We start from the raw sequence: 24,904 nt of genomic DNA, 5'->3' as shown, positions 1-24,904 counted from the left end.
AACTCCACAATATTTTTATTTGCTACCCAGAATACATAAGGACCCTCTTTACCCTCCGGGTAGACCTATATTGTGTCGGGTAGAGGTTCCTTAACTGAGCCACTGTCAGCTTTTCTTACATACCATCTAAAACCATTATTAAAACAAATCAGATCACGTATTAAAGATACTACGGAGTTTTTAAACATCATTCATGATTCTCAACTGGAGCCCAATTGGTGGCTTTGTACATTGGATGCGGCATCTTTATACACCAGCATTCCTCATGATGTGGGCATTCTTGCAGTTTCTTATTGGTTATACAAATCGGATCTATACTCCGTAGGCTTCAATAATTTTTTGATAAAATTGACTGAAAATGTGTTACGCAAAAATATTTTTTACTTTAAAGGAAAAGCATACTGGCAAATCAAGGGCACTGCTATGGGGGCATCATTTGCACCCATATACGCAGATCTTTTTATGGGATATTATGAAGTAACATTTATATATGATGTCCAGCACAATATATACATTCAGGATCTAGATATCTGGCGTAGATATCTAGATGACTGTTGGATGGTGTGGTGTGGAGAATGGGACCAGTTGTCTGAGTTTGTAGCTTATTTGAATAACAACTCTTTTGGCATTAAATTTACTGCTAATATTGAGCATGACAAGATCGTCTTTTTAGACGTAGCTGTCACCAGACAACACTTTAGCTACTTCGGTTCACCGAAAGTTTCCGGAATATAATACATTACTACACGCTAAAAGTTCCCACCCACGCCACATCATCCGTAATATCCCAAAATCTCAGTTCATGAGCATTAGACATATCTATTCTTCGGAACAAGACTATTCTACTTGCAGCCTTGATTTGTCACAAAGATTTATTAATCGTGGTTACAATCAACACAATCTCTCTCTGACTATGGATGAAACCAATAGTTTGACACATACAGGTTTATTAGAATACAAATCAAAGGACAGGGTATCTTCTGAACAATCTTTTGATCAATCTTTGAGGTTAGTAACGACCTATGGGACTAACACTGACCTGTTTAGAGATATTGTTAATCAACATTGGGGTATTTTAAAATCGCATGATTTTTTGAATAATATCTTACCTGAACAATGTTCGTTCTCATATCGCAGAGGACGTAACATTAATTCATACCTCACCCATTATAAAAGATATATTCCTATTCCAGATCAAACAACTTTATTTGGTGACATACTAGTGGGCTGTTTCCCATGTGGCCATTGTACTGCCTGCCAACATATATCTAAAACAACTGAATTCACAAGTAAGAACACTTCTAAGGTTTTCAATATTAGAGTTTTTGCTAATTGCAGTTCAGATTGGGTGGTCTACTTAGCAGCGTGCACTTGCTCTGCCTTTTATATAGGCCAGACATCTAGGCCTGTAAAATTTAGAATAGGGGAGCATATGAGTGCTATTAGGAATAAACGTTTAACTAATGCATTGTATAAACATACTGTTGATCACCCATCTGCTGCATTTAAATTTGTTATTGACAGGATAGTATTACATAGGAATTTTAAAGCAGGATGGCACAGTAAACTTAATCATATGGAGAATATGTGGATTATTAAATTAGGGGGCCTGTTCAGGCCTGGATTAAATGAATCAGAATAAATACATTATGGATTATCATATATAGTTCAGTTTTACTGTATTTCTGAATCCATTGACTGATATTGATCCATTACATATTATGTATATCTTTGTATAGATTGTATGTCTAAATTTTACATGTATATAAATTATATATTATTTATATACAATTTATAATGTTTTTATTCTGATATATCAGTTGGATATCATGGTATGAGATGTTTATTTGTAATTGTTTTCATTTTTTTATTTAAGTTCATTTCTTATATAAATGTAACTTTATATAAGTTCATTTCTTATATAAATGTCACCTTATATTTTTATTTGGGCTAACTACTGTGGTGGTATGCAGTGCATGTCCCTTTAAGGGTCTTACACTATATATAAGCCGGATATGGCGGAGATATTTTCAAACTAACTCTTTGAGCATTGAAAGGCTGTTTTCAGCCGAAACCGGTTTGCTTTTGTAATGGCTTAACAGCCATTACATTTGGTCTACAATTGTCTTCACTAAATGGAAGTTTGAGCAATCCTTTACATGCTGGTTCATTTTTGTGGATGTATATGGTTATCGAGACCGTGCACGTTGTCTTTCGTGCGTGAACCTTTTGACTTTACTAATGGCAGTAGAGCCTTTCCTCATTTTTCATCAAGACAGAGTTTCTCTACGAACTAACCCCTCCTTTATGCCAAAGGTGGTATCCAGTGTGGCTCTAAATCAAACCATCCACTTACCCACCTTCTTCCCAAATCCACAGAACAAAGGAGAAGGACTCCTGCATTCCTTGGACATTCACAGGCAACTACGTTACTACTTGGATAAAACTAAGGCTTTTAGAAAATCTGACCAACTTTTTGTATCCTATGCTACAGCATCACAAGGAAAGGCCATCTCAAAACGGACCATTTCCAGATGGATAGGACATTGCATACGTTTTTGCTACACCCATCATGGAAAACCAGTTCCTGCTAGCATAAGGCCCCACTCCACCAGGGCAGCAGCTACATCTGCAACCTTCCTCAGGGGGGTGCCAACCAAGGATATTCTGGAAGCTGCAACTTGGAGTTCAGTACACACCTTCACCAAACACTATCACGTACCACTTTACTCTAAGACTAGAGCTGGCTTCGCCACTGCAGTTTTGCAGGGCCTTCTAGCCTCTTCTAACCCTGTTTGACTCCACCTCCCATCCTTAGCTTTGGGATTCTACCCAAGTGTGATGACTGCAGCAGGGTAACACGATGAACATAGTACAGTTTTGTACCTACCATAAATGTAGATGTTCGAGTGTATACCCTGCTGCAGTCCAGGTTACCCTCCCTCCATCCCCTCTGACCTAACTAAAACCTTTCTATACCTTAAAATCTGATACAACCTTTGTGGTTTATTTGCTTATAGCTGGAGGGATGTTTTGTTTGTGCTAAGCTTTTATTATTGGTACTATCTACTGACCATCTTTTGGGGGGGCACCTGACATCTGGGGCAAGAAAAACTGAAGAAAATGGCGTTGGATGCCTCTTGTATACCACTGGCGTCAGGGAAGAAGCGACAGTAACCGACGGCAGACCAAGACTTTGGAATTCAGGCCGACTGCAGGACCACCTGACGACAGGATAACCCAAGTGTGATGACTGCAGCAGGGTATGCACTCTAACATCTACATTTGTGGTAGGTACAAAACTATACTTTATCTGCCGTCAGGCGGTCCCGCAGCCGGCCTGAGTTCCAAAGTCTTGGTCCTGCATCGGTTGCGGTCACGTCTTCCCTGACATCAGTGCGATAGGGGTATAAAAGAGGCAGCCGACACCATTTTCTTCAGTCTTTCTTGCCGCGCGGTGCCCGAAGCAGAAGCAGTTTGCAAGTGCCGGTCGGCCGACTCCTGAGATTTTCAAATCCAATTTCAGACCAAAGTCTTCAATAAAGCTAAGTACCCCGTTGGGGAACATTTTCTTGCCTCAGACTGATGTCAGAAAAAGTTAATTGCATTTCTTGTGGGAAGCAAATACCTCATAAGGATTTTCATTCTTATTGTATTCCTGGCCTAGGCCCAGACCACGACGTCACAGGTTGTCTGTTTTGTGCTAGGTTTAACAAACGAACTATTAAACTGTTTGATTTTGCCCAACATTATTTTGGTAGAAAATTTAATTATACCATGCCGTCGGAGCAATCGACAACTGAGATGCATAAAAAGCGCAAAGATAAGGACAGGCAGCAGAGACCCAAACCAGACACCGAGACCTCTGCTAGGCCAATCGCCGGTTCTCCGGTTTTCAGTGAGGTGCCTACGCAGCCCCTGACTACCGCTGATTTAGAACCCTAGGCTGCATCCGACTCCCAAGCGGAGATTGCTGGGCCTCCATAGCCTTTACCTTTAGGCCCTTCTGACTCCATGGCTGAAGGGGATTCCGGTGTAGTTGAATGGCCTTCAGTTGCTGAAGGTGTTTTCAGACCGACTACACTTACTATTAAATCCTATGCAAAGCTGAAAACTCCTTTAAAAGTAAGGAAGCCTGTACAGCAGTTTCCAGTACAAGGCCCCATGCCCAAGAAACAGATGCTTAAGATGGCTGAAGACTTAATTACCCTAATCAGGGGTTCCCATCCCCCCTTCTGACAAAAGGCCTAGACAGGAGGAGGACTATGCTTTGTCTGACCAGGTTTCAATTTCCTCAGATTCTTCTGAGGAACAGGAGTACACTTTTCTCCCTTATGAAGACTCTGATGCTGAAGAGTCTATTCCTTCAGCATCTCCCCCGGAAGACTACTCTTTTGGGGAAACTTTACATACCATGAGGGAACATTTCCACTGGGAAGGCCAGGATTACTCTGATTCTAAGAAATGGCTCCGAGAGTTCCTTTTACTACCCCCAGCACAGACCCCTTGCTATTCCACCTGTGTTAGACATTGTGGATGATGTTTATTCAGAATCTAGTCTTAACCCAGATTCATTACCTCATGCACCAGCCAAACCAGACAGATACTAGAGTCACTGACTCAGACAAATTCCTATATAAAAGCCCTGTTGCTGACCCAGAAACCATTTCCCAGGGTCCCAAAGGGGTTAAGGCCTCTATTGCTAAAAATCCTGTACTCTCTGAAAGGGATTCTAGAGCACTAGACAGATGGGGAAAAAAGTATATACCTCAGCTACTCTAGCTATGAGGGTCTTAAATTGCCAGTTTCACATGCTGAAATATCAACAATATTAGATGTCTCAATTAAAACAAAAAAATGATCACACACACAGAGCAGCCTGATTACAAGGAAATGCAAGATATGTTACATGCAGCAGAACAAGTGGGAAAACATACTTTGCAATGTGAATTTGATTCATTGGAAGCTTCTTGTAGAGCAGCAGTAACAGGGTCCGTCATTCGTAGACATGCTTGGTTAAAAGAACAATCTTTACCTTATGTTAAAGCTAAGTTATTGGATGCACCTTTACAGCAGGATGTTTTATTTGGTGTGAAAGCAGAAGAGGTTTTAAGAAAATGGATAATAAGGCAAAATCTATGCAGACGGTCAATAATTTTTTACAGGTTCAGCCCCCTCGTTTCAGCAGAAATTGGCCAACCAAACACTGGTCCTTTCCAACTTTGACAGACCACAGAGGGGCAAATACAGACGCCCAAGGGGCAGAGGTCAGCCACAAGGCTCTTACAAGCCTCGACAATAGGATGCCACAACCCAGAAAGGAGGAGAAGACAGGTCTCAAACTATCAGAAGACGATCACAATGATTTACCCCTCAGACTGCCAAGCAAATCCCTCTTGGCAGCTCCCTTGGGAGGAAAACTTGCACTTTTTGCAGGCAATTGGCACATCATCACAAAAGACAAATGGGTCCTAAATATTATATCTCGAGGATACAGGTTCCACTTTCACACTTTACCAAGGATAAAAGGAATGCCAAACCTGCCACCAAATCAATGGGCAGAGGCTCAAAGACAAATTACAACACTCATGGACATGAGAGCCATTCAACAGGTACTTACACAGGAGCAAGGACACGGATTTTACTCAAGACTTTTTCTGGTTCCCCGAAAGGACAAAGCCTGGAGACCCATTCTGGATCTTTCAGTTCTAAACACATACTTGGAAGTACCCAAATTCAAGATGCTCACACTACAGCAACTTCTTCCCATGCAGGGCAAGAAGGCTTGGCTAGTAACGTTGGACCTCATGGAGGCATACCTGCATGTCCCTATCAGACAAAATTGCAGAATGTACCTCCAATTTATAGCAGGTTCAACTCATTACCAATTCTCTGCACTGCCCTTTGGCTTATCTACTGCGCCCAGGGTCTTCACAAAATGCCTGGCACCAGTAATTGCATACTGTAGACAGAGGAATTCAAATATATCCATACCTGGACGACTGCCTTATTCAAGCAGAAAGCAAGGACATTCTTTTAAAACATCTGGTGTTTGTAAAAAAAAAAAAAAAAAACCTACTAAGTTGCCTAGGGTACACAGTAAACGAAAAGTCAAAACTAGTGCCCTCACAAGACATAATATTCCTGGGTGCCAGCTTAAATACAACGGCCCAGATGGCTTATCTCACGCCAGACAAGCAAGGGCAACTGACTTAATACTTCAAAATGATGGCAACAAAGACCCAAGTCCCTGCAAGAAAAATTCTGCAGGCCTTGGGATTCATGACATCTTGCATACTACTAATTCCGTATGCAAAAGTGCATATGAGGAAATTACAATGGTACCTGAAAAGTGTATGGACTCAACACAGCCACAACTTGGAAACAATCATACCACTCATTCCCTGTCTTCAATAGGAGTTTCTGTGGTTGGCTCAGGCATGTGACCTCAACAAGGGTCAGCCTTTCACCTTACCCACAGCCAGACAAACAATAACAACAGATGCATCAGATTATGCCTGGGGAGCACACATGGCAGGACAGTGTATTCAGGGCAAATGGTCTGCAGATCAAATGCATCTCCACATCAATCAAAAAGAGATGCTAGCTCTACAAAATGCCCTAACAGCTTTCAAGGACCTCCTACATCCAGGACAACGTCTAATAAAGACGGACAACACCACAGTGATGTGGTACATAAACAAGGGGGCACACATTCCTACCCCTCTATGCAGGCAAGCAATGACCTTGTGGAACACAGCACTGACCTACCAAGTTCAACTACAAGCACAATTCCTGCCAGGAAAGAAAAATACATTGTCAGATGAACTAAGCAGAAATATCATGGATCCTCATGAGTGGAAACTAGATCCACAAGTATTCACAATGATAACTCAAAAATGGGGGAGCCCAGACATAGATCTGTTTGCCTCCCCCCAAAACTACCAACTACGGAAATTTTGCACAAGGACATACCACACATTAGCTTGGAAAGTGGACGCCCTCTCATTCAGTTGGAAAACATTAACAGTGTATGCCTTTCCTCCACTGCCTCTTCTGGCAAAGGTGCTGCTGAAAGCCAGATTAGAGAGGCTACAAATGATACTCATTGCTCCAGACTGGCCACGCCAACACTGGTATCCAATATTAAGTAACATGGCTCAAGGCCCACCATGGATTTTACCTCAGATTCCTCACCTGCTGACTCAGCAAAACAATCAGATTCTACACAGCCAGCTCAAGACTTTAAATCTGGCTGCATGGCAGATTACCTAAACAACCAGTCAACACTTCTCTCTAAAGCTGTTATGGATTTCATTCTGGAGGCCAGGAGACCCAGCACCAGGAAAACATACTCAGACAAATGGAAAAGATTCTGCGCCTGGAACCAGGCTAAAGGCCAAAATCCTCTTGTCCCAAATATTCCTCAGATTCTGCAATATTTAACTGAGATGTTGCACAAAGGCCTTTCCTTTTCATCTATTAAGATCCACACTTCAGCTATTTCAGCTCATTACAACATGGATCCTCCTATATTTTCACATCCATTACTAAGACAGTACCTCAGAGGGGCTAAGAACATAAGACCGCCCCGGAGAGCACCAACACCAACTTGGGACCTCAATTTTGTTTTGGAAAAACTTACACTACCGCCTTTTGAACCAGCTTTTACAGCCGATTTACAATTTTTATCATGGAAAACTGCCCTGCTGCTAGCAATAACTTCAGCACGAAGAGTCTCAGAGCTACAGGCCCTAATGGCAGTGGAGCCTTTCATCATTTTTCATCAAGACAGTGTCTCTTTACGAACTAACCCTTCCTTTATGCCAAAGGTGGTATCCAGTGTGGCTCTAAACCAAACCATTCATTTACCCACCTTTTATCCAAACCCCCAGAATAAAGGGGAAAGGCTCCTACACTCTTTGGACATTCACAAGCAATTACGTTTCTACTTGGATAAAACTAAGGCTTTCAGAAAATCTGGCCAACTCTTTGTATCCTATGCTGCAGGATCACAAGGAAAGGCTATCTCAAAACAGACCATTTCAAAATGGATAGGACACTGCTTCCGTTTCTGCTACACACACCATGGGAAACCTGTACCTGGCAACATTAGGTCCCATTCCACCAGGGCTACAGCAATATCAGCAGCCTTCCTCAGAGGGGTACCAACCAAAGATATTTTGGAGGCTGCAACTTGTAGTTCAGTGCACACCTTCACCAAGCACTACCGCTTACCTCTATACTCAGAAACCAGAGCTGGCTTTGCTGCTGCAGTTCTGCAGGGCCTACTAGCTTCTCCAAACCCTGTTTAGTACCAGCCGCCCAGCCTTAGTTTTGGGATTCAACCCGTGTGTGATGACTGCAGCAGTGTAACACGATGAACATAGTACAGATGTCCTTCATGGATGCATCTGCAGTCATAACAACTGGGTTGTCCTGTCGTCAGGCAGCCCTTCGGTCGGCCGGATTCCAAAGTCCGGGTCCGGCTTCGGCTGATGTCGTACTTCACCCGACGTCATCTCTGCTGGTCTTCGGGTATAAAGGCATCAGCCGACGCCATTTTCCTCAGTCTTTCTTGCCACGTGGCGCCCGAAGCAGAAGCTGTTCGCAAGTGGCGGTCGGTCAGATCCAGAGATTACTACTACTGAATACTACTTCGAAGACTTCTAAAAGCTAAGTACCCCGTTGGGGACTCTTTATTGCCTCAGCCGATGTCAGAAAAAGTCAATAACTGTTTAACTTGTGGGAAACAAATACCTCATAAAGATTTCCACTCTTACTGTTTGCCTTGTTTAGGCCCAGACCACGACGTAGCAGCCTGTCCGGCCTGTGCTTCCTTCAACCGACGAACGCTTAGGCGTCGGTCGGAGTTTGCTGAACAGTTTTTCGGCTCAGATTTTGCGTACATTATGCCATCGGATCCTCCGACAATCCAAATTGTTAAAAAACGCAAAGAAAAAGACCGACACTCGCGGTCCGCGGTTTCGGCCGAAACCACGGTTAAGCAAACCGTGAGTGTCTCGGTTTCGGCCGAAACCGAGAAAACTGATCAAAATACAGCCGAATCTATGACTACTACTGAGGTTCCTGCTACTTTATTTGAATCAGCCTCAGAAATTTTACCTACAGCTGTGGTTACTACTGACTTATCAGACACCATTCCTTTGGATGTCTCTACCCCAGCACGTGGTGCTGCTAGACCTCCTGCAGCCATGTCTATTAAGGCCTTTGCCAGGGCTAAAGCAGCCAAATCTACTAAATCAGTGCCTGTTAAACCTCCCTCAACCAGGCCCACTTCTAGTTCACAAATGCTTACTCTGGCAGAGGATTTAATATCCTTAATTAGGGGATCTCAATCCCACCCAGACAGGGCCTCTCAGCCCCCAGAAAAGAAACCTAGAGCAGAGCCCCCCGAGCCTGTGTCCTCTGATGACTCTGCGGATGACTCAGATATTACAGACCAGCCAGAGGCTCCTTTTTCCAATTATGAAGACTCCGATGCCGAAGAATCCATTCCAGCTGCCTCTCCACCAGAGGAATTCTCCTTTGGGGAAACCTTACATGCCATGAGAGAACAATTCCAATGGCAGGAACAGGATTTCTCAGATTCCAGAAAAAGACTTAGAACTTTTCTGCACTTACCACAACATAGGCCCTTAGCTATACCTCCTGTCCTTTCTGTTGTGGATGATGCATTTAATGATGTCTGCACTGCACCTGATTCCTTACCTCCAGCCCCTGCCAAACCAGATAGATTTCACAGGGTACCAGACACTCATCACCACCTATACAAGGCCCCTCTTGCAGACCCCGCAACTATATCCCAGGGGCCTAAGGCAGTAGCCTCGACCACAGCAAAAAACCCTATTCCTTCTGAAAGGGAATCCAGGTCTTTAGACAGATGGGGCAAAAAAGTTTACACCTCTGCTACTCTCTCAGCTAGAGCTTTAAACTGTCAGTTTCACATGATACAATACCAAGAGTTTATGCTTGATCAGTTAACTAAAAAGCTATCCTCTGATGACTCCATAGATAAGAAATATGTATTAGAAATGGTAAATAACATACAACAGGTTAGTAACCATTCTTTAAAATGTGGCTATGATGCACTGGAGGCTTCATTTAGATCAGCCATGGCTGGCACAGTGATAAGAAGACATGCATGGTTGAAGGAACAGGTCTTACCGGATCATGTTAAAGCTAAGTTATTAGATGCTCCGATGGATAAGGCCAGTTTGTTTGGTACACCTGCCCAGCAGGTAATGAAGAAAATGGAAGAAAAGGCAAAATCTGTACAAACAGTTAAAGATTTCTTACAGGTTCAGCCCCCAAGGTTTAGCAGGAACTGGCCTGCCAAAAATTGGTCCTTTCCTGACTCCACAAGATCCCAAAGGGGCAGGAATAGACGCTCCAGAGGCAGAAATCAATCCAGAGGGGGTGCCTACAGAGGACGACAGTGGCAAGGTAATACCAGAGGCACAGATACAGCCACTACCACTGCAACAGGACAATCACAGTGACTTGACTCTAACTCCGCCTACCAGGGAACAAATAGCAGCACCATTAGGCGGAAAATTAGCCTTATTTTCGAAAAATTGGCACTATATCACAACAGACAAGTGGATTTTGCAAACCATAGACCAAGGTTACCGGTTCCACTTCCACACTTTACCAGTCAAAAGAGGAATGCCAAACCTGCCTCCAAATCAAAAAATGGAAGCTCTACAGCAGATAATGCAATTAACAAAGATGAGAGCTGTGGAAAGAGTACCAATAACAGAACAAGGCAAAGGATTCTACTCCAGACTATTCCTAGTTCCAAGAAAAGAAAAAAGTTGGAGACCTATTCTCGACCTGTCCATCTTAAACACATACATCATTGTCCCAAAATTCAAAATGCTGACCCTACAGCAACTTCTTCCCATGCTGGGCAAGGAGTGTTGGCTGGTAACTCTAGATCTCAAGGAGGCATACCTGCACGTCCCCATTCGACCAAATTGCAGAAGATACCTCAGATTTCTTGCAGGATCAGAGCACTATTAATTCTCAGCATTGCCCTTTGGCTTATCTACTGCGCCCAGAGTATTCACAAAATGCCTGGCATCAGTAATCGCCCACTGCAGACTACAGGGTATCCAAATTTATCCATACCTGGACGATTGCCTGCTACAAGCGGACAACAAAAGCAAGCTGACAACAGATTTACAAAGGGTCATTTACTTGCTACAAGCCCTGGGATACACAGTCAATTTACAAAAGTCAAGGCTGATACCATCCCAAACAAGGACATTCTTGGGCGCGGAATTGGACACAGTAAAACAAATGGCATTCCTAACTGCAGAAAAACAAAAAGAACTCCCTCTTTACTTCTTGGCACTAACAAAACAGAACAAGCTAACAGCAAGGAAAGTTCTGCAGGCCTTGGGCTTCATGGCATCATGCATAATCTTGGTCCCACATGCCAGACTGCATATGAGAAAACTACAGTGGTACCTAAAGAATTTATGGTCCCAACACAGGCACAGTCTAGAAGCAGAAATACCACTAATCCCATGCCTAAAACAGGAGTTCCTATGGTGGGCTCAAGCATGCCAGTCAAACCCAGGCCTACCCTTTCACAACTTTCGAGCAAGCCAAACCATCACAACAGACGCCTCAGACCTAGGATGGGGGGCTCACATGCTGGACAAATGCGTACAGGGATTGTGGACTCAGGACCAGCTACACCTGCACACCAACCAAAAAGAAATGCTGGCAGTAAAACTGGCAATCCAAAAATTCAGACCATTTCTCAAAGAAGGCCATTTGATGATAAGGACAGACAACACCACAGTCATGTGGTACATCAACAAACAGGGAGGCACTCATTCATACACCCTATGCAGAATGACTTTGGACCTTTGGAACCTGGCACTCAGCTACAACATCCAGTTACAGGCAATATTTGTACCGGGAAAGGAGAACACTCTAGCAGACATGTTAAGCAGAACCACCTCGGATGCTCACGAATGGATGCTACACCCGGACATCTTCAAGACCATCACAAAGAAATGGGGACTGCCACAGATAGATCTATTCGCTTCCCTCTCAATCACCAGCTCAAAAATTCTGCACAAGGACATTCCACCCACTTGCATGGAAGGTGGATTCGCTCTCCTTCAGCTGGAAAGGTCTGACAGCATATGCATTCCCACCTCTTCCCTTGATACACAAGATATTGCTAAAAATCAAGGAAGAACGTCCAAGGATAATCCTGATAGCTCCGAACTGGCCAAGACAACACTGGTACCCATTGCTGAGGAGCATGTCTCGGGACAAAATGTGGTCAATACCCTGATGCCTTTGATGTTAACTCAGAACAACTACAGCATCATGCATCCAAACCTAAAAACTTTGCAACTGACTGCATGGAACATCACATAGCAGCAACTAATCCAGAGCTTTCCCAAAGGGTTAAAGACATTATCCTTGAAGCCCGCAGACCTTCAACAAAAAGGAACTATGCAGGAAAATGGAAAAGGTTTGTCATTTGGAGTGCTGAAAGAGGAAAAGATGTGTCGAATATAGATATTGCTAACATTCTGGAGTACTTGGCAGAGCTTCTACATACAGGCCTGTCCTATTCCTCCATCAAGATACATGCATCAGCTATTTCAGCAGAATACAGCTTTGATCCACCTGTCTTTTCACATCCTCTACTCAGGCAGTTCCTCAGAGGGATCAAGAATGTAAAACCTCCTAGGAAACCACCATTGCCAGCTTGGGACTTGAACTTTGTGCTAGAAAAGTTGACACTCCCTCCTTTTGAACCAGCAGCAAAAGCAGACCTACAGCATCTATCATGGAAAACTGCTTTCCTACTGGCAATAACCTCAGCAAGGAGGGTTTCTGAACTACAGGCCCTAATGGCATACAACCCTTCCTAATCTTCCACCAAGATAGAGTGTCCATGAGAACTAATCCTACATTTATGCCTAAGGTGGTATCCAGAGTATCTTTAAACCAGGCAATCCACCTACCTACCTTCTTCCCCAACCCACAAAACAGAGGGGAAAGAATGCTGCATACCTTGGATGTACATAGACAGCTACGCTACTACCTGGACAGAACCAAAAGTAACAGAAAAACTGACCAGCTTTTTGTAGCCTATGCAACAGGAAGGGAAGGAAAAGCAATTTCCAAACAGACAATCTCCAAATGGATAGGAAATTGCATACGATTCTGTTACTCCTTCCATGGAAAACCAATTCCACAGAACATAAGGCCTCATTCTACAAGGGCAACAGCCACTACCACAGCCTTCTTACGAGGAGTGGCAACCAAGGACATTATTGAGGCGGCTACTTGGACCTCCGTGCATACATTTGCCAAGCATTATAATTTACCTCTGTATTCCAGATCCCGAGCAGGGTTTGCCACTGCTGTACTGCAAGGGATCCTAATCACACCATAAGTTCTTCTTCCTCCTCCCCTAGTTGGCTATGGTATTCTACCCAGTTGTTATGACTGCAGATGCATCCATGAAGGACATAGTACAGTTTTGTACCTACCATAAATGTAGATGTCCGAACTGGATAGCATCTGCAGTCAGGATTACCCTCCCTCCTTCCCCTCTGTGGTACTCCTAGGGTATTTACCCTCCTAATAGCTAGCTGGTGGGGGGAGTCTCTTATGGTGTATTTGTTTGTATATATGTACATACATGCTTATTTTTTGTGTTTGCCTTCTATCCTTTTGGAAACATTGGCATTTATCCAAAATTTAGCCTTCCAAGAGGGCAACTGGCATCTGGGGCAAGAAACACTGAGGAAAATGGCGTCGGCTGATGCCTTTATACCCGAAGACCAGCAGAGATGACGTCTGGTGAAGTGCGACATCAGCCGAAGCCGGACCCGGACTTTGGAATCCGGCCGACCGAAGGGCTGCCTGACGACAGGACAACCCAGTTGTTATGACTGCAGATGCTATCCAGTTCGGACATCTACATTTATGGTAGGTACAAAACTGTACTTTTTGTACCTACCATAAATGTAGATGTTTGAGTGTTCACACTGCTGCAGTCCAGGTTACCCTTCCACCATCCCCTCTTCTTACCTGGGTTTTATCTATACCTCCCTTATATGATGTATTTCTATATGGTGTATTTGCTTACAGCTTTAGCTATTGTTTTCTACTTGTGTATTTTACTTAGGATTATGTATTGCCTTCCTATTTGGGGGCACCTGACATCTGGGGCAAGAAAAACTGAAGAAAATGGCGTCGGCTGCCTCTTTTATACCCCTGTTGCATTGACGTCAGGGAAAATGTGACCGCAACTGACGCCGGACCAAGACTTTGGAACTCGGGCCGGCTGCGGGACTGCCTGACGGCAGATAAACCCAAGTGTGATTACAGCAGCAGTGTGAACACTCGAACATCTACATTTATGATAGGTACAAAACTGTACTTTCTCTGCACTGCCCTTTGGCTTATCTACTCCGCCCAGGGTATTCACAAAGTGCCTAGCTCCAGTCATTGCATTTTGCAGGCAAAGAAATATTCAAATGTACCCATACCTGGACGATTGTCTTATTCCGGCAGAAAGCCAGGACACACTTTTGAATCATCTGGCCTTTGTACAAAGGGTGCTAACTTGTCTGGGGTACACCATAAACGAAAAGAAATCACACCTGGTACCCTGTCAACAAATTATATTCCTGGGAGCAAGTTTGAATACAACTTCCCAGATGGCTTTCCTCATGCCAGAGAAACAAATTCATTTGACAACCTACTTCAAACTAGTGGCCACGAAAACCCTGCTATGTCTGCAAGGCAAATACTGCAAGCCTTAGGGTTCATGGCCTCCTGCATTCTTCTAATTCCGTATGCAAGACTGCATATGAGGAAACTACAATGGTATCTAAAAAGCCTATGGTGTCAACATTCTCAGGATCTAGAAGCAATGATTCCTATCATACCTTGCCTACACTTAGTTGGGCAGAAGCTTGCCACCAAAACAAGGGACTACCATTCACTATACCCCTTGCTGCCCAAACCCTAACAGCAGATGCATCCGAATATGCATGGGGGGCTCACCTGGCAGGGAAATGCATTCAGGGCAAATGGAACCCAAGTCAAATGCACCTGCATATCAATCAGTCAAGAAATGTTAGCTGTACAGGATGCTCTGACAGCCTTCAAGGACCACATTCTTCCAGGACAATTAATGGTAAAGACGGACAACACCACTGTTATGTGGTAGATAAACAAGCAGGGGGGTACCCATTCTTTCTCCCTCTGCAGACTAGCCATGGCATTGTGGAACACAGCCTTGAGCTATCAGGTGCATCTACAAGCTCAGTTCCTGCCAGGAAAACTAAATACACTGGCAGACGGACTAAGCAGAAACCTTATGGAACCATATGAGTGGAAACTGCAACCAAACATTTTCGACATGTTGACAAGTGGGGGAGCCCAGATGTAGACCTGTTTGTCTCCCCCGCAGAACTCCCATTTGGACAAATTTTCTACAAGGACTCCCCACAAGCAAGCTTGGAAAGTGGATGCTCTCTTTCAGCTGGAAAAACCTATCAGTTTATGCCATTCCTCCTCTGCCTCTCCTCTCCAAAGTACTGCTAAAGATCAAACAGGACAAACAAAGGACAATATTGATTGCAGCAGACTGGCCATGCCAACACTGGTACCCTCTCTTGCGCAGTGTCACTGTTGGGCCCCATGGCACCTGCCTGTGACCCCTACCCTGCTGTCTCAGCAGGAGAACCAGATTCTGCACCCTCTGCTTCAAACCCTGAACCTAGCAGCCTGGCATATTATCTAATCTCTCATTTACCATCCCTCAGTAAACTAGTGATGGATATCATTTTGGAGGCAAGGAGGCTTAATACTAGAAAATCTTATGCTGAAAAATGGGAAGATACTGTGCCTGGAACCAATCTCAAGGGATGAGCACAGCAGCGCCCAGATTACCTCAGATTTTTACATTACTTAACTGAGATGCTTCACAAGGGCCTTTCTTTTTCCTCCATCAAAATTCATGCCTCAGCCATTTCAGCTCATAACACAGAACCTCCTCTCTTGTTGCATACACTGCTCAGGCAGTTCCTCAGAGGGGCCAAAAATTTAAGACCACCCAGGAGAGTACCAACTCCAACCTGGGACCTTAACTTTGTATTGGAGAAACTCACTCTTCTTCCTTTTGAGCCAGCTGCTAGTGCAGATTTAAAATTCCTTTCTTGGAAAGCAGCTTTCCTTTCATCAATCACTTCAGCAAGACTGGTATCTGAATTACAGGCCCTTATGACAGTGGAGCCTTTTATCATCTTTCATGTGGACAGGGTGTCCCTCGGGACCAATCTCTCCTTCATACCCAAGGTGGTATCCAGTGTGGCTCTCAATCAGTCCATTCATTTGCCAACCTTCTTTCTTAATCCACAGAATAAAGGGGAACAGATTGTGCATTCCTTACATGTGCACAGACAACTTAGATTTTTCTTGGACAGGACAGAACCTCAAAGGAAATGGGAACAACTGCTGGTGGCATTTGCTGCAGGGACAGAGGGGAAGGCTATTTCAAAGCAAACCATTTCTAAATGGATAGGCCATTGCATTCATTTCTGCTAAATCACCATGGAAAACCAATCCCACAGGGGATCAGACCCCATTCAAACAGGGCCGCATCTATCTCTACAGCATTTCTCAGAGGTGTCCCTACCAGGGACATCCTAGAAGCTGCTACCTGGAGTTATGTACATACCTTCACCAAGCATTACCATTAGCCAATTTCCTCTAAATCCAGAGCTGGCTTTGCCACTGCAGTCTTGCAGGGTCTTATAGCTGGTCCTAATGCTATCTAAATTCCTCCTCCCGTCCTTGTGTGTGTGTGTGTGTGTGTGTGTGTGTGTGTGTGTGTATATATATATATATATATATATATATATATATATATATATATATATATATATATATATATATATATATATGCATGTTTTTATACCCCTGCCGACCTGACGTCACGGAAGAAGACAGCAACCGACGCAGGACCCAAGACTTTGTTAATCAGGCTGACTGAGGGCTAATGCAAGCAGATAACCCAAATGTGATGACTGCAACAGTGAATACACTCTAACATCTACATTTATGATAAGTGTACACAACTGTACTTTACACAGGTTGTTTGGTAATCTAAATTTTAGTGTGAACACAGTTGCAGCTGCATACTGAAGAAACTAACCCAAGTATCTAGGCTCAGTTTTATTAACTTAAATTTTTTTTTTCTGTTTTAACACAGTGGGACACAGCAGGTCAAGAAAGATTTCGAACAATTACATCAAGTTACTACAGAGGAGCACATGGCATCATAGTTGTATATGATGTTACAGACCAGGTAAGCTGCTTTTTGTTTAGTGGATAATTTGACTGAAAGCTGAAGAATGTAGTGAAGACATTTTTATTTTTTCAGTGCTCATCAGTTTATTAGGAACTCCTGTACTATTCTTTTAAACAAGACCCATCTTTGAATTATCACTTAAGACAGGCAGTCATAAAATTTTGTATACATGAAAACAAGACATATTGATGTTTTATTTGCAAACATGCATCACTTATCTCTACAAACATTGCATAGCTCATTCAGTTACTGCCTTCCCTTAAACTTCATACCTACGTTTTGCATGTATTGTTCCTACAATGTCTGTTTTTTCTATGTAATTTTCTCCTATCCATTTCTAAAGATCCCATTCCATTTCCTTTATCTCTGTTACTGTATTCACATCTAGTAGAGTTGGCTTAGATTTTGATTAACATTTTCTAGCCATTGCTTTTTGGCAGCCACCAGAATTAAACTCTGCAAGGCCTTACTATGTCTGGGCAGTTCAGATTCTGTGTCACAGCTCAGAAAATATTTCCATAGTTATGCCAATTTGTTCATCCAGTTTTTCTGAAAGAGTAGTTTGCAGGAATTTTTGAAAGTCTGCCATCTCATTGCACTTTCAAAAATGTGTTCCCAATTGCCTCTTTTTTTTCACTAGCCACCCCTCCAGCATTTGCAGTCAACCTGAGGGGGAACATTCCTTGCAGTCTGCCTTGGGTAGGTATAAAACATCTATGCAAGCACTTCCAAACAAAGATGGTAAATCTTTTAGATTTTGTTGCGTATTTGAGAGCTATGCATATATCCTCCCATTTTCTTTGACTTGCTTATCCAGGTTTTCCTCTCAATTGTTTTTAAGCTGTTCTGATTCCTGTAGTTATCATGCAGTTATTCCCTACTAATTTTCCTTGTTTTAGTAGCAGTTTCTGTTTCTAGATTTTCCTAAAGCCTCTGTCAGTGCTAGTCTTTCACTTAAGATCCCCCCCTATTTCTGTCTGCCTATTTTTTGATATCAGTCCTTGATGGAGAAGGCAGTCTTTAGCCTGCAGTCCAAATGTATTTTTGCCTCTTTCTATTCTATTAACTTTCCCAATCTAATTGTGTTTTCCTTGGTTCCTTTGCCAGTTTTCTCCAGCAAATTCCAGTCCCCTCTTGCCTGTTCTTTATCCCTAATTGGTCATCCCCATCGTCAGAATCTCCTTTTTCCACGTGTGTGTTTTAGTTCTTACATTACTTCTTTATGAATATGATCTGAATTGTGGTTGGTGTTCTTCCTGTTTCACTGTTGCAGTCATCACATTTGTTTTTTCCCTGCCAGGGTAGCCCTCGGCCGGCCCGAATGTCAGAGGCTTAGTATTTCTGCTTCGGTTGCTGTCGCTTCAGGACTGACATCTGGTCGTCAGTAGTATAAAGTAAGGCAGCTGATGCCATTCCATCAGTCTTTCTTGCTGAGGAGCCTGAAACAGAAGCAGTTTGCAAGACTGCCGGTCGGCTGCTACCCGAGTTTCATCTTCCGAACTGAAGCTGAAGTCTTCTAAAGCCAAGTACCCCATTGCGATCCTTTTATTTTGCTCTACCGATGTCAAAAAAAAGTTAACAGTTATCTCTCCTATGGAAAGCAAATACCACACCGAGACTTTCATTCTTACTGCGTCACTTGCTTAGGCCCAGACCACGACGTCTTTTGCTGTTGCTTTTGTGCTTTAATTCCAGAATTATACGTCATCGGGCCCTTATTGTAGCTAGATATTTTCGCTTACAGTCCTCTAATTCCGATATGGCTTTCGTAAGCCATCCAACAGCAGATCTTCCGAAAAAAACGTAAGGATAAAGACACAGACAGACTGCACAGGTCCAAACCTACCGACGACTCTTATGTTAAGCTAGTCGTCAGTTCTCCGGTCCTCAGTGAGGTGCTTTCGCAGCTCCTGATGCCCGCTTCTGTGGATTTGCAGGCCACTGCAGAGACCCTTTCAGAGTCTGGTATGCTGCAAAACTTCTTCGACTAAGGATCCTGCGGTTGTGTACCTTGGATGGGTCTGGAGCCACTGAGTAGGCACCGGCTTCCGTGGAAGTACTTTGCACTACCGATTCTCAACACAAACCGGCGACTTCTTTCGTGTCTGCTGTTCTTTCAAAACTACCGAGTTTCTAAAGCCCAGGGTATGAACCACACCCAAGAAACCGACCCAATCACGGGCACCTGCTTCCTTGCCTCAGTCTCAAATGCTTAAAATGGCAGAAGACCTTATGCTGATCAGGGGAAGCTAAGCTACCCCTTCCAAAAGAAAGAGATGTTAGTGTTTCACTGTTGCAGTCATCGCATTTGGGTTATCTGCCTGCAGGTAGCCCTCAGCCGGCCTGAATACCAGAGTCTTGGGATTTCTGCAAAACAAAAATTATTCTTACAAGAAACGCATTCACCACAGGTGCACCTGCTCAATGTTCAAGGCACAGACCATAATATGTACCAAGCGGACTGCAACAAATAAAACAAAATCAGGCTAGACAAAGTACTGATAATGAGTAAAAGCCTATTTGCTTACTGTTGCAGGAGTACTCCTTGGACAGACAACCCTTTTAAATATGCCTTTACTGTGAGAAAACAAAGGCAATAGCTGTGAGCTATGTACCCACATACAAAGTGGTTCAGCAATGCCCATATTTATGGGGACATGATAAAATGACGTACTCAGGAATATGGGTTAAAAAGGGTACTGTTATGGCAGCTAAGAATATGTGGTAAGAGACAAATGATAAAAGAAACAGAGAAACTGGAAGCTCTGTTTTATGGAGAGAGAGAGCAAGAAACAAGCAGTGAAAATGTTTGTGTGTAGTTTTATACGCAGGTAAGACAGATTTTTACCAACCAAAGGAGACATTGTGGATAGTAATTAATAAAGAATTGAAGGAAAACCTGCCCTGGATTTGGAGAAGATAGGCAGGTGGTAATGCTTGGTGAAGGTGTGAACAGATGTCCATGTGGCAGCCTCCAGGATGTCCCTTGTGGGGACTCCTCTGAGGAAAGCTGCAGAGGGGGAGGCTGCTCTGGTAGAGTGAGTCCTGACCCCCTTAGGGGGAGGTTTCCCGTGTTACTTGTAATAGAAATGGATGCAGTGTGCTATCCATTTGGAAATGTTTTTTGGAGATGGCTTTGCCCTCTGCCCCTGCAGCAAAGCTGACCAGTAATTGATCAGTCTTTCTGAATGATTTAGTCCTGTCTAGATAGAATCTGAGCTGTCTGTGCACATCTAAAGAGTGCAGGATCCTTTCCCCCTTGTCTTGTGGGTTATGGAAAAAGGTGGGCAAATGAATGGATTGGTTGAGAGCCACATTGAACACCACTTTGGGCATGAAGGATGGGTTAGTCCTGAGGGACACCCTGTCAGCATGGAAGATGATGAAGGGCTCTACAGCTACGAGTGCTTGTAGCTCGGAGACTCTTCTGGCTGAAGTGATGGCCAAGAAGAGAGGCAGTCTTCCAGGAGAGAAACTTTATCTCTGCTGAAGGTGCTGGTTCAAAGGGGGGGCAGGGTGAGCTTTTCCAACACAAAGTTTAGGTCCCAAGCTGGGGTAGGTGCTCTTCTGGGTGGCCTGAAGTTGCTAGCCCCTCTTACGAACGGTTTGATCAGAGGGTGTGAGAAAAGTGGGTGCTCAGTGTTGAAATCAGCAGAAATAGCAGAGGCATGAATTTTAATAGAGGAGAAATTTTAATAAAGGAGGAGAGACCACTGAGTAGCAGGTCAGCTAGTTAATCCAGGATGAGAGGTAAGGAGGGCTGTGCCGTATCTGCTCCCTTACCCTGAATCCAGGTTCAGAACCTTTTCTATTTGTCAGCATAAGACTTTCTAGTGCTAGGGCATCAAGCCTCACGTATAACATCTAGCACCTGTTTACTGAGATTGGCAGATTGATCGGTGGTCAGGGAATAAGCCAGGTTGCCAAATTGAGGATCTGCAATTGGGGATGCATGAATTTTATTTCCCTCTGGGTCAGGAGAGTTGGGGTGTGAGGGAGATGCCACAATGGCAATGGGGACAGGCTGCACAGCAGTGGGTACCACTGCTGGCGAGGCCAGTATGGAGCAATCAAAATTGTCCTTGTTTTTTCCTCCCTTATTTTGCGCGGTACCCTGGTGATGAGAGGTAATGGGGGAAATACATAGACCGAGAGGTTGACCCAGCGGGAAGGATAGGGCATTCACTATCCAGGCCATGCAGTGAAGGCTCCCTGGTGCCGAACTTGCTGAGCTGTTGGTTGGTGTGGGAAGCAAAGAGATCGACCTAAGGGGTATCCCATTTCTGAGTTATTAGGGTGAAGGCTCTTTGGTCTAGCTTCCACTCGTGTGAGTGCCGAAAATTTCTGCTTAAGTGGTTTGCCAGAGAGTTTAGAAAGCCTGGCAAGAATTGCGTTAACAGGTGGAGCTGCATGGCAGAGGCTGTGTGCCAAAGGGTCATGGACAGCCTGCATAGACGGTAGGAGTGAGTCCCTCTCTGCTTGTTGATGTACCACATCACAGTGATGTCTGTTTTGATCATGAGAGCCCCTGGGGAGAGAAGGGTCCTGAATGCTGTCAATGCGTGCTGGACAGCTAACATCTTTTTGGTTGATGTGCAGATGGATTTGCTGTGGGCTCCATTGGCCCTGTATGCACCTGCCGTCCAGGTGGGCACCCCAGGCATAGTCTGCTTCTTTGGTGAGGGTCTGGGCGGGGGGGGGGTGGTGAGAAAGGTAGTCCCTTGTTGGAGCATGCTGTTGCCCACCAAAGAAAATCTTTTCTTAGGCAAGGTATCATTGGTATAAGAGTTTCCAGGTCTTGAGTGTTGACACTAAAGGCTTTTTAGGTACCATTGAAGTTTCCTCATATGCAGTCTGGCATATGAAATGAGTAGGATGCAAGATGCCATAAACCCCAGAGCTTGCAGGATTTTCCTTGCAGATAACTGGGATCTGATGGCTCGTTTAGAGAAGTTGGCTGTCAGGTAAGATTGCTTTTCTGGAGTAAGAAATGCCATCTGGGATGCTGTGTCCAGTCTTGCTCCTAGGAATATAATCCTTTGGGTGGGTACTACTTTGGATTTCTTTTCGCTGATAGTGTATCCTAGGGAGGTCAGTAGGGACTTTACAAAGGCCAGGTGCTTGAGCAGTTTTTCCCGTCTGCCTGACAATCAGGCAGTCGCCCAAGTATAGGTAAATTTGGATACTCCGTTGTCTGCAAAAGGCAATGGCGGGAGCCAGACATTTTGTGAAATCTCTAGGAGCAGTAGATAAACCAAAGGTAAGTGCAGATAACTGAAAGTGCAGAGATCCTGCCCTGAAATGTCGGTATTTCCTGCATGATTCCCTGATAGGAATGTGGAGGTAGGCCTCTCTTAGGTCTAGGGTGGCTAGCCAAGCATTCTTAGAGAGCATAGGCAGCAGTTGCTGGAGGGTTAGCATTTTGAATTTTGGTATCGCCAGAAAGGTGTTTAGAATGGACAGATCGAGGATGGGGTGCCAGATGCCCTCTTTTCTGGGTACCAGGAAAAGTGTGGAGAAGAAACCTTGGCTTATCTGTTCTGCAGGAACATGCTCTATTGCTCTGATAGAGAGCAGGGAAAGGGCTTACTTCGCCTCTGCCCACTGGTTTGGAGGAAGATCTAGGAACCCTTTTGGCATTGGAAGAGTGTGGAAGGAAAATTTGTATCCCTGGGACACTATGTTGAAAACCCAGCGGTCATTGGTAATGGTGGCCCAGGTGCTTGTGTGAAAGGACATCTTTCCTCCTACGGGGAAGTCCAGGTGAGCAGAGGGAGGGGGTGGGGGTGGAGAGTCATTGAGAGTTCTTACCATGAGGGGGGGTAGCTTTAAACTCCCTAGTTTTGCAGTGGAAGAACTCCATTGCTTTGGTCTCTGCATTCCCTGTGGCTGCTGTCTGGGGGGGGGGGGGGGTCTGCTTCCCCAGGGTCTGGGCTGAACTGACCTGGTGGGGGCAGGAAAGGACCAGTGCTTGTAGGGGCAATGCCTGCTGAACCTGGGTGGCTGGACCTGTAGGGAATTCTTAGTTGTCTGCATAGATTTAGCTTTTTCTTCCATCTTTAAGACCTCCTCTGCCTTGGTGCCAAATAAGTTGTCTTTGTGCAAGGGTGCATCCAATAATTTAGATTTGACATGGTCTGGCAAGGGCCTTTCCTTAAGCCAAGCATGCCTGCTAAGGACAGATCCAGTGACTGCTGCCCTGCAAGAAGCTTTTAGGGCGTCAGTACCACAGTGTAAGGTGTGCTTAGTTACTTGAGTTGCAGAATGTATTAACTCTTGTAACTCTATTTTCGACACAAGGCAGGGAAGGAAGGCGCTTTCTGTTTGAGGAGCTCCATGGTATGTTGCTGACATTTTAGCATACGAAACTGACCATTTAGTGCTCTGATAGCAAGAGTAGCAGAGGTCTATACTTTTTTACCCCATGTGTCTAGTGTTTGGGAATCCCTATCTGAGGGGGTGGGATTCTTAGCAGAAGTTGCTTTAACTCCTTTAAGCCCTTGAGAAATTACCTCAGTAGTAGGATTTTTGAAAATAAATTTGTGAGAGTCAGGGACTCTAATACTCGTTTTCTGGGAGCAGGAGGGAGGGTGTCAGGAGTCAAACTCTAGATTCCATGAAAACATCGTCCACAACATCCAGGACTGTGGAAATGGCTAGGAGTCTGTGCTGTGGAAGATCTAAGAATTCTCTGAGTGTTTTTAGACTGAGGGTAGTCCTGACATTCAATTGGAAAGGCTCCCTTAAGCTATGAAGGGTTTCCCCAAAGAAGTCCTCGGGTGGAGAGGCTGAAGGAATGGATTCTGCATCAGAATCCTTATAAGCAGAGAGGGGTTGCATCAGTGTCTTCAGACTCCTGTTCAGATAAAACTACTGGGGACAGATAGTACAGTTGTGTACACTTATTATAAATGTAGATGTTAGCGTATTCACTGTTGCAGTCATCACATTTGGGTTATCTGCCTGCAGGTAGCCCTCAGTCGGCCTGAATACCAGAGTCTTGGGATTTCTGTGTTGGGTGCTATCGCTTCTTCCATGATGTCAGGTCTTCAGGGGTATAAAACTTGCAGCCAATGCCATTACATCAGTCTTTCTTGCCGTGCCAGAAGCAGTTCGCAAGTGCCGATCGGTTGCCTCCTTAAATTTTAGATGTTCATCGTGTTTCACTGTTGCAGTCATTACAATTGGGTTATCCTGCTGGCAGGCTACCCACAGTCGGCCTGAATTCCAAAGTCCTGGTCCGGCATCGGCTGCTGCCACCTCCTCCCTGACATCAGTGCGCCAGGGGTATAAAAGATGCAGCCGACGCCATTTTCTTCAGTTTTTCTTGCCCCAGATGTCAGGTGCCCCCAAAAGGGTAGGCTAATTTATGCCAATAAACATTCATGCAGTAAATCAAAACTCTACCTTCATCTATAAGCAAATACACCACATAGGTTGTATAGAATAGAGAAGTACAGATAAGGCCCAGCAAAGGAAAGGGGGATGGAGGGTGGTTAACCTGGACTGCAACAG

General features: G+C 44.3%; 1 protein-coding gene across 1 annotated transcript in view; it reads left to right on the top strand.

Annotated features, from left to right (window-relative positions):
• The window catches only part of RAB1A (RAB1A, member RAS oncogene family), a 1,040,437-nt gene that overhangs the window by 650,574 nt on the left and 364,959 nt on the right, over positions 1 to 24,904 (top strand). Inside the window, exon 4 of the mRNA XM_044060138.1 lies at positions 17,291 to 17,386. Within this exon, the coding sequence (XP_043916073.1) occupies positions 17,291 to 17,386 (96 nt within the window). The remainder of the gene's footprint in view (positions 1 to 17,290; positions 17,387 to 24,904) is intronic.

This window comes from Protopterus annectens, chromosome 1.part2 (genome assembly GCF_019279795.1).
Source record: "Protopterus annectens isolate FY-2018-M chromosome 1.part2, PAN1.0, whole genome shotgun sequence".
Taxonomy (NCBI): domain Eukaryota; kingdom Metazoa; phylum Chordata; order Ceratodontiformes; family Protopteridae; genus Protopterus; species Protopterus annectens.
This window is presented reverse-complemented; position numbering and strand designations above follow the sequence as displayed.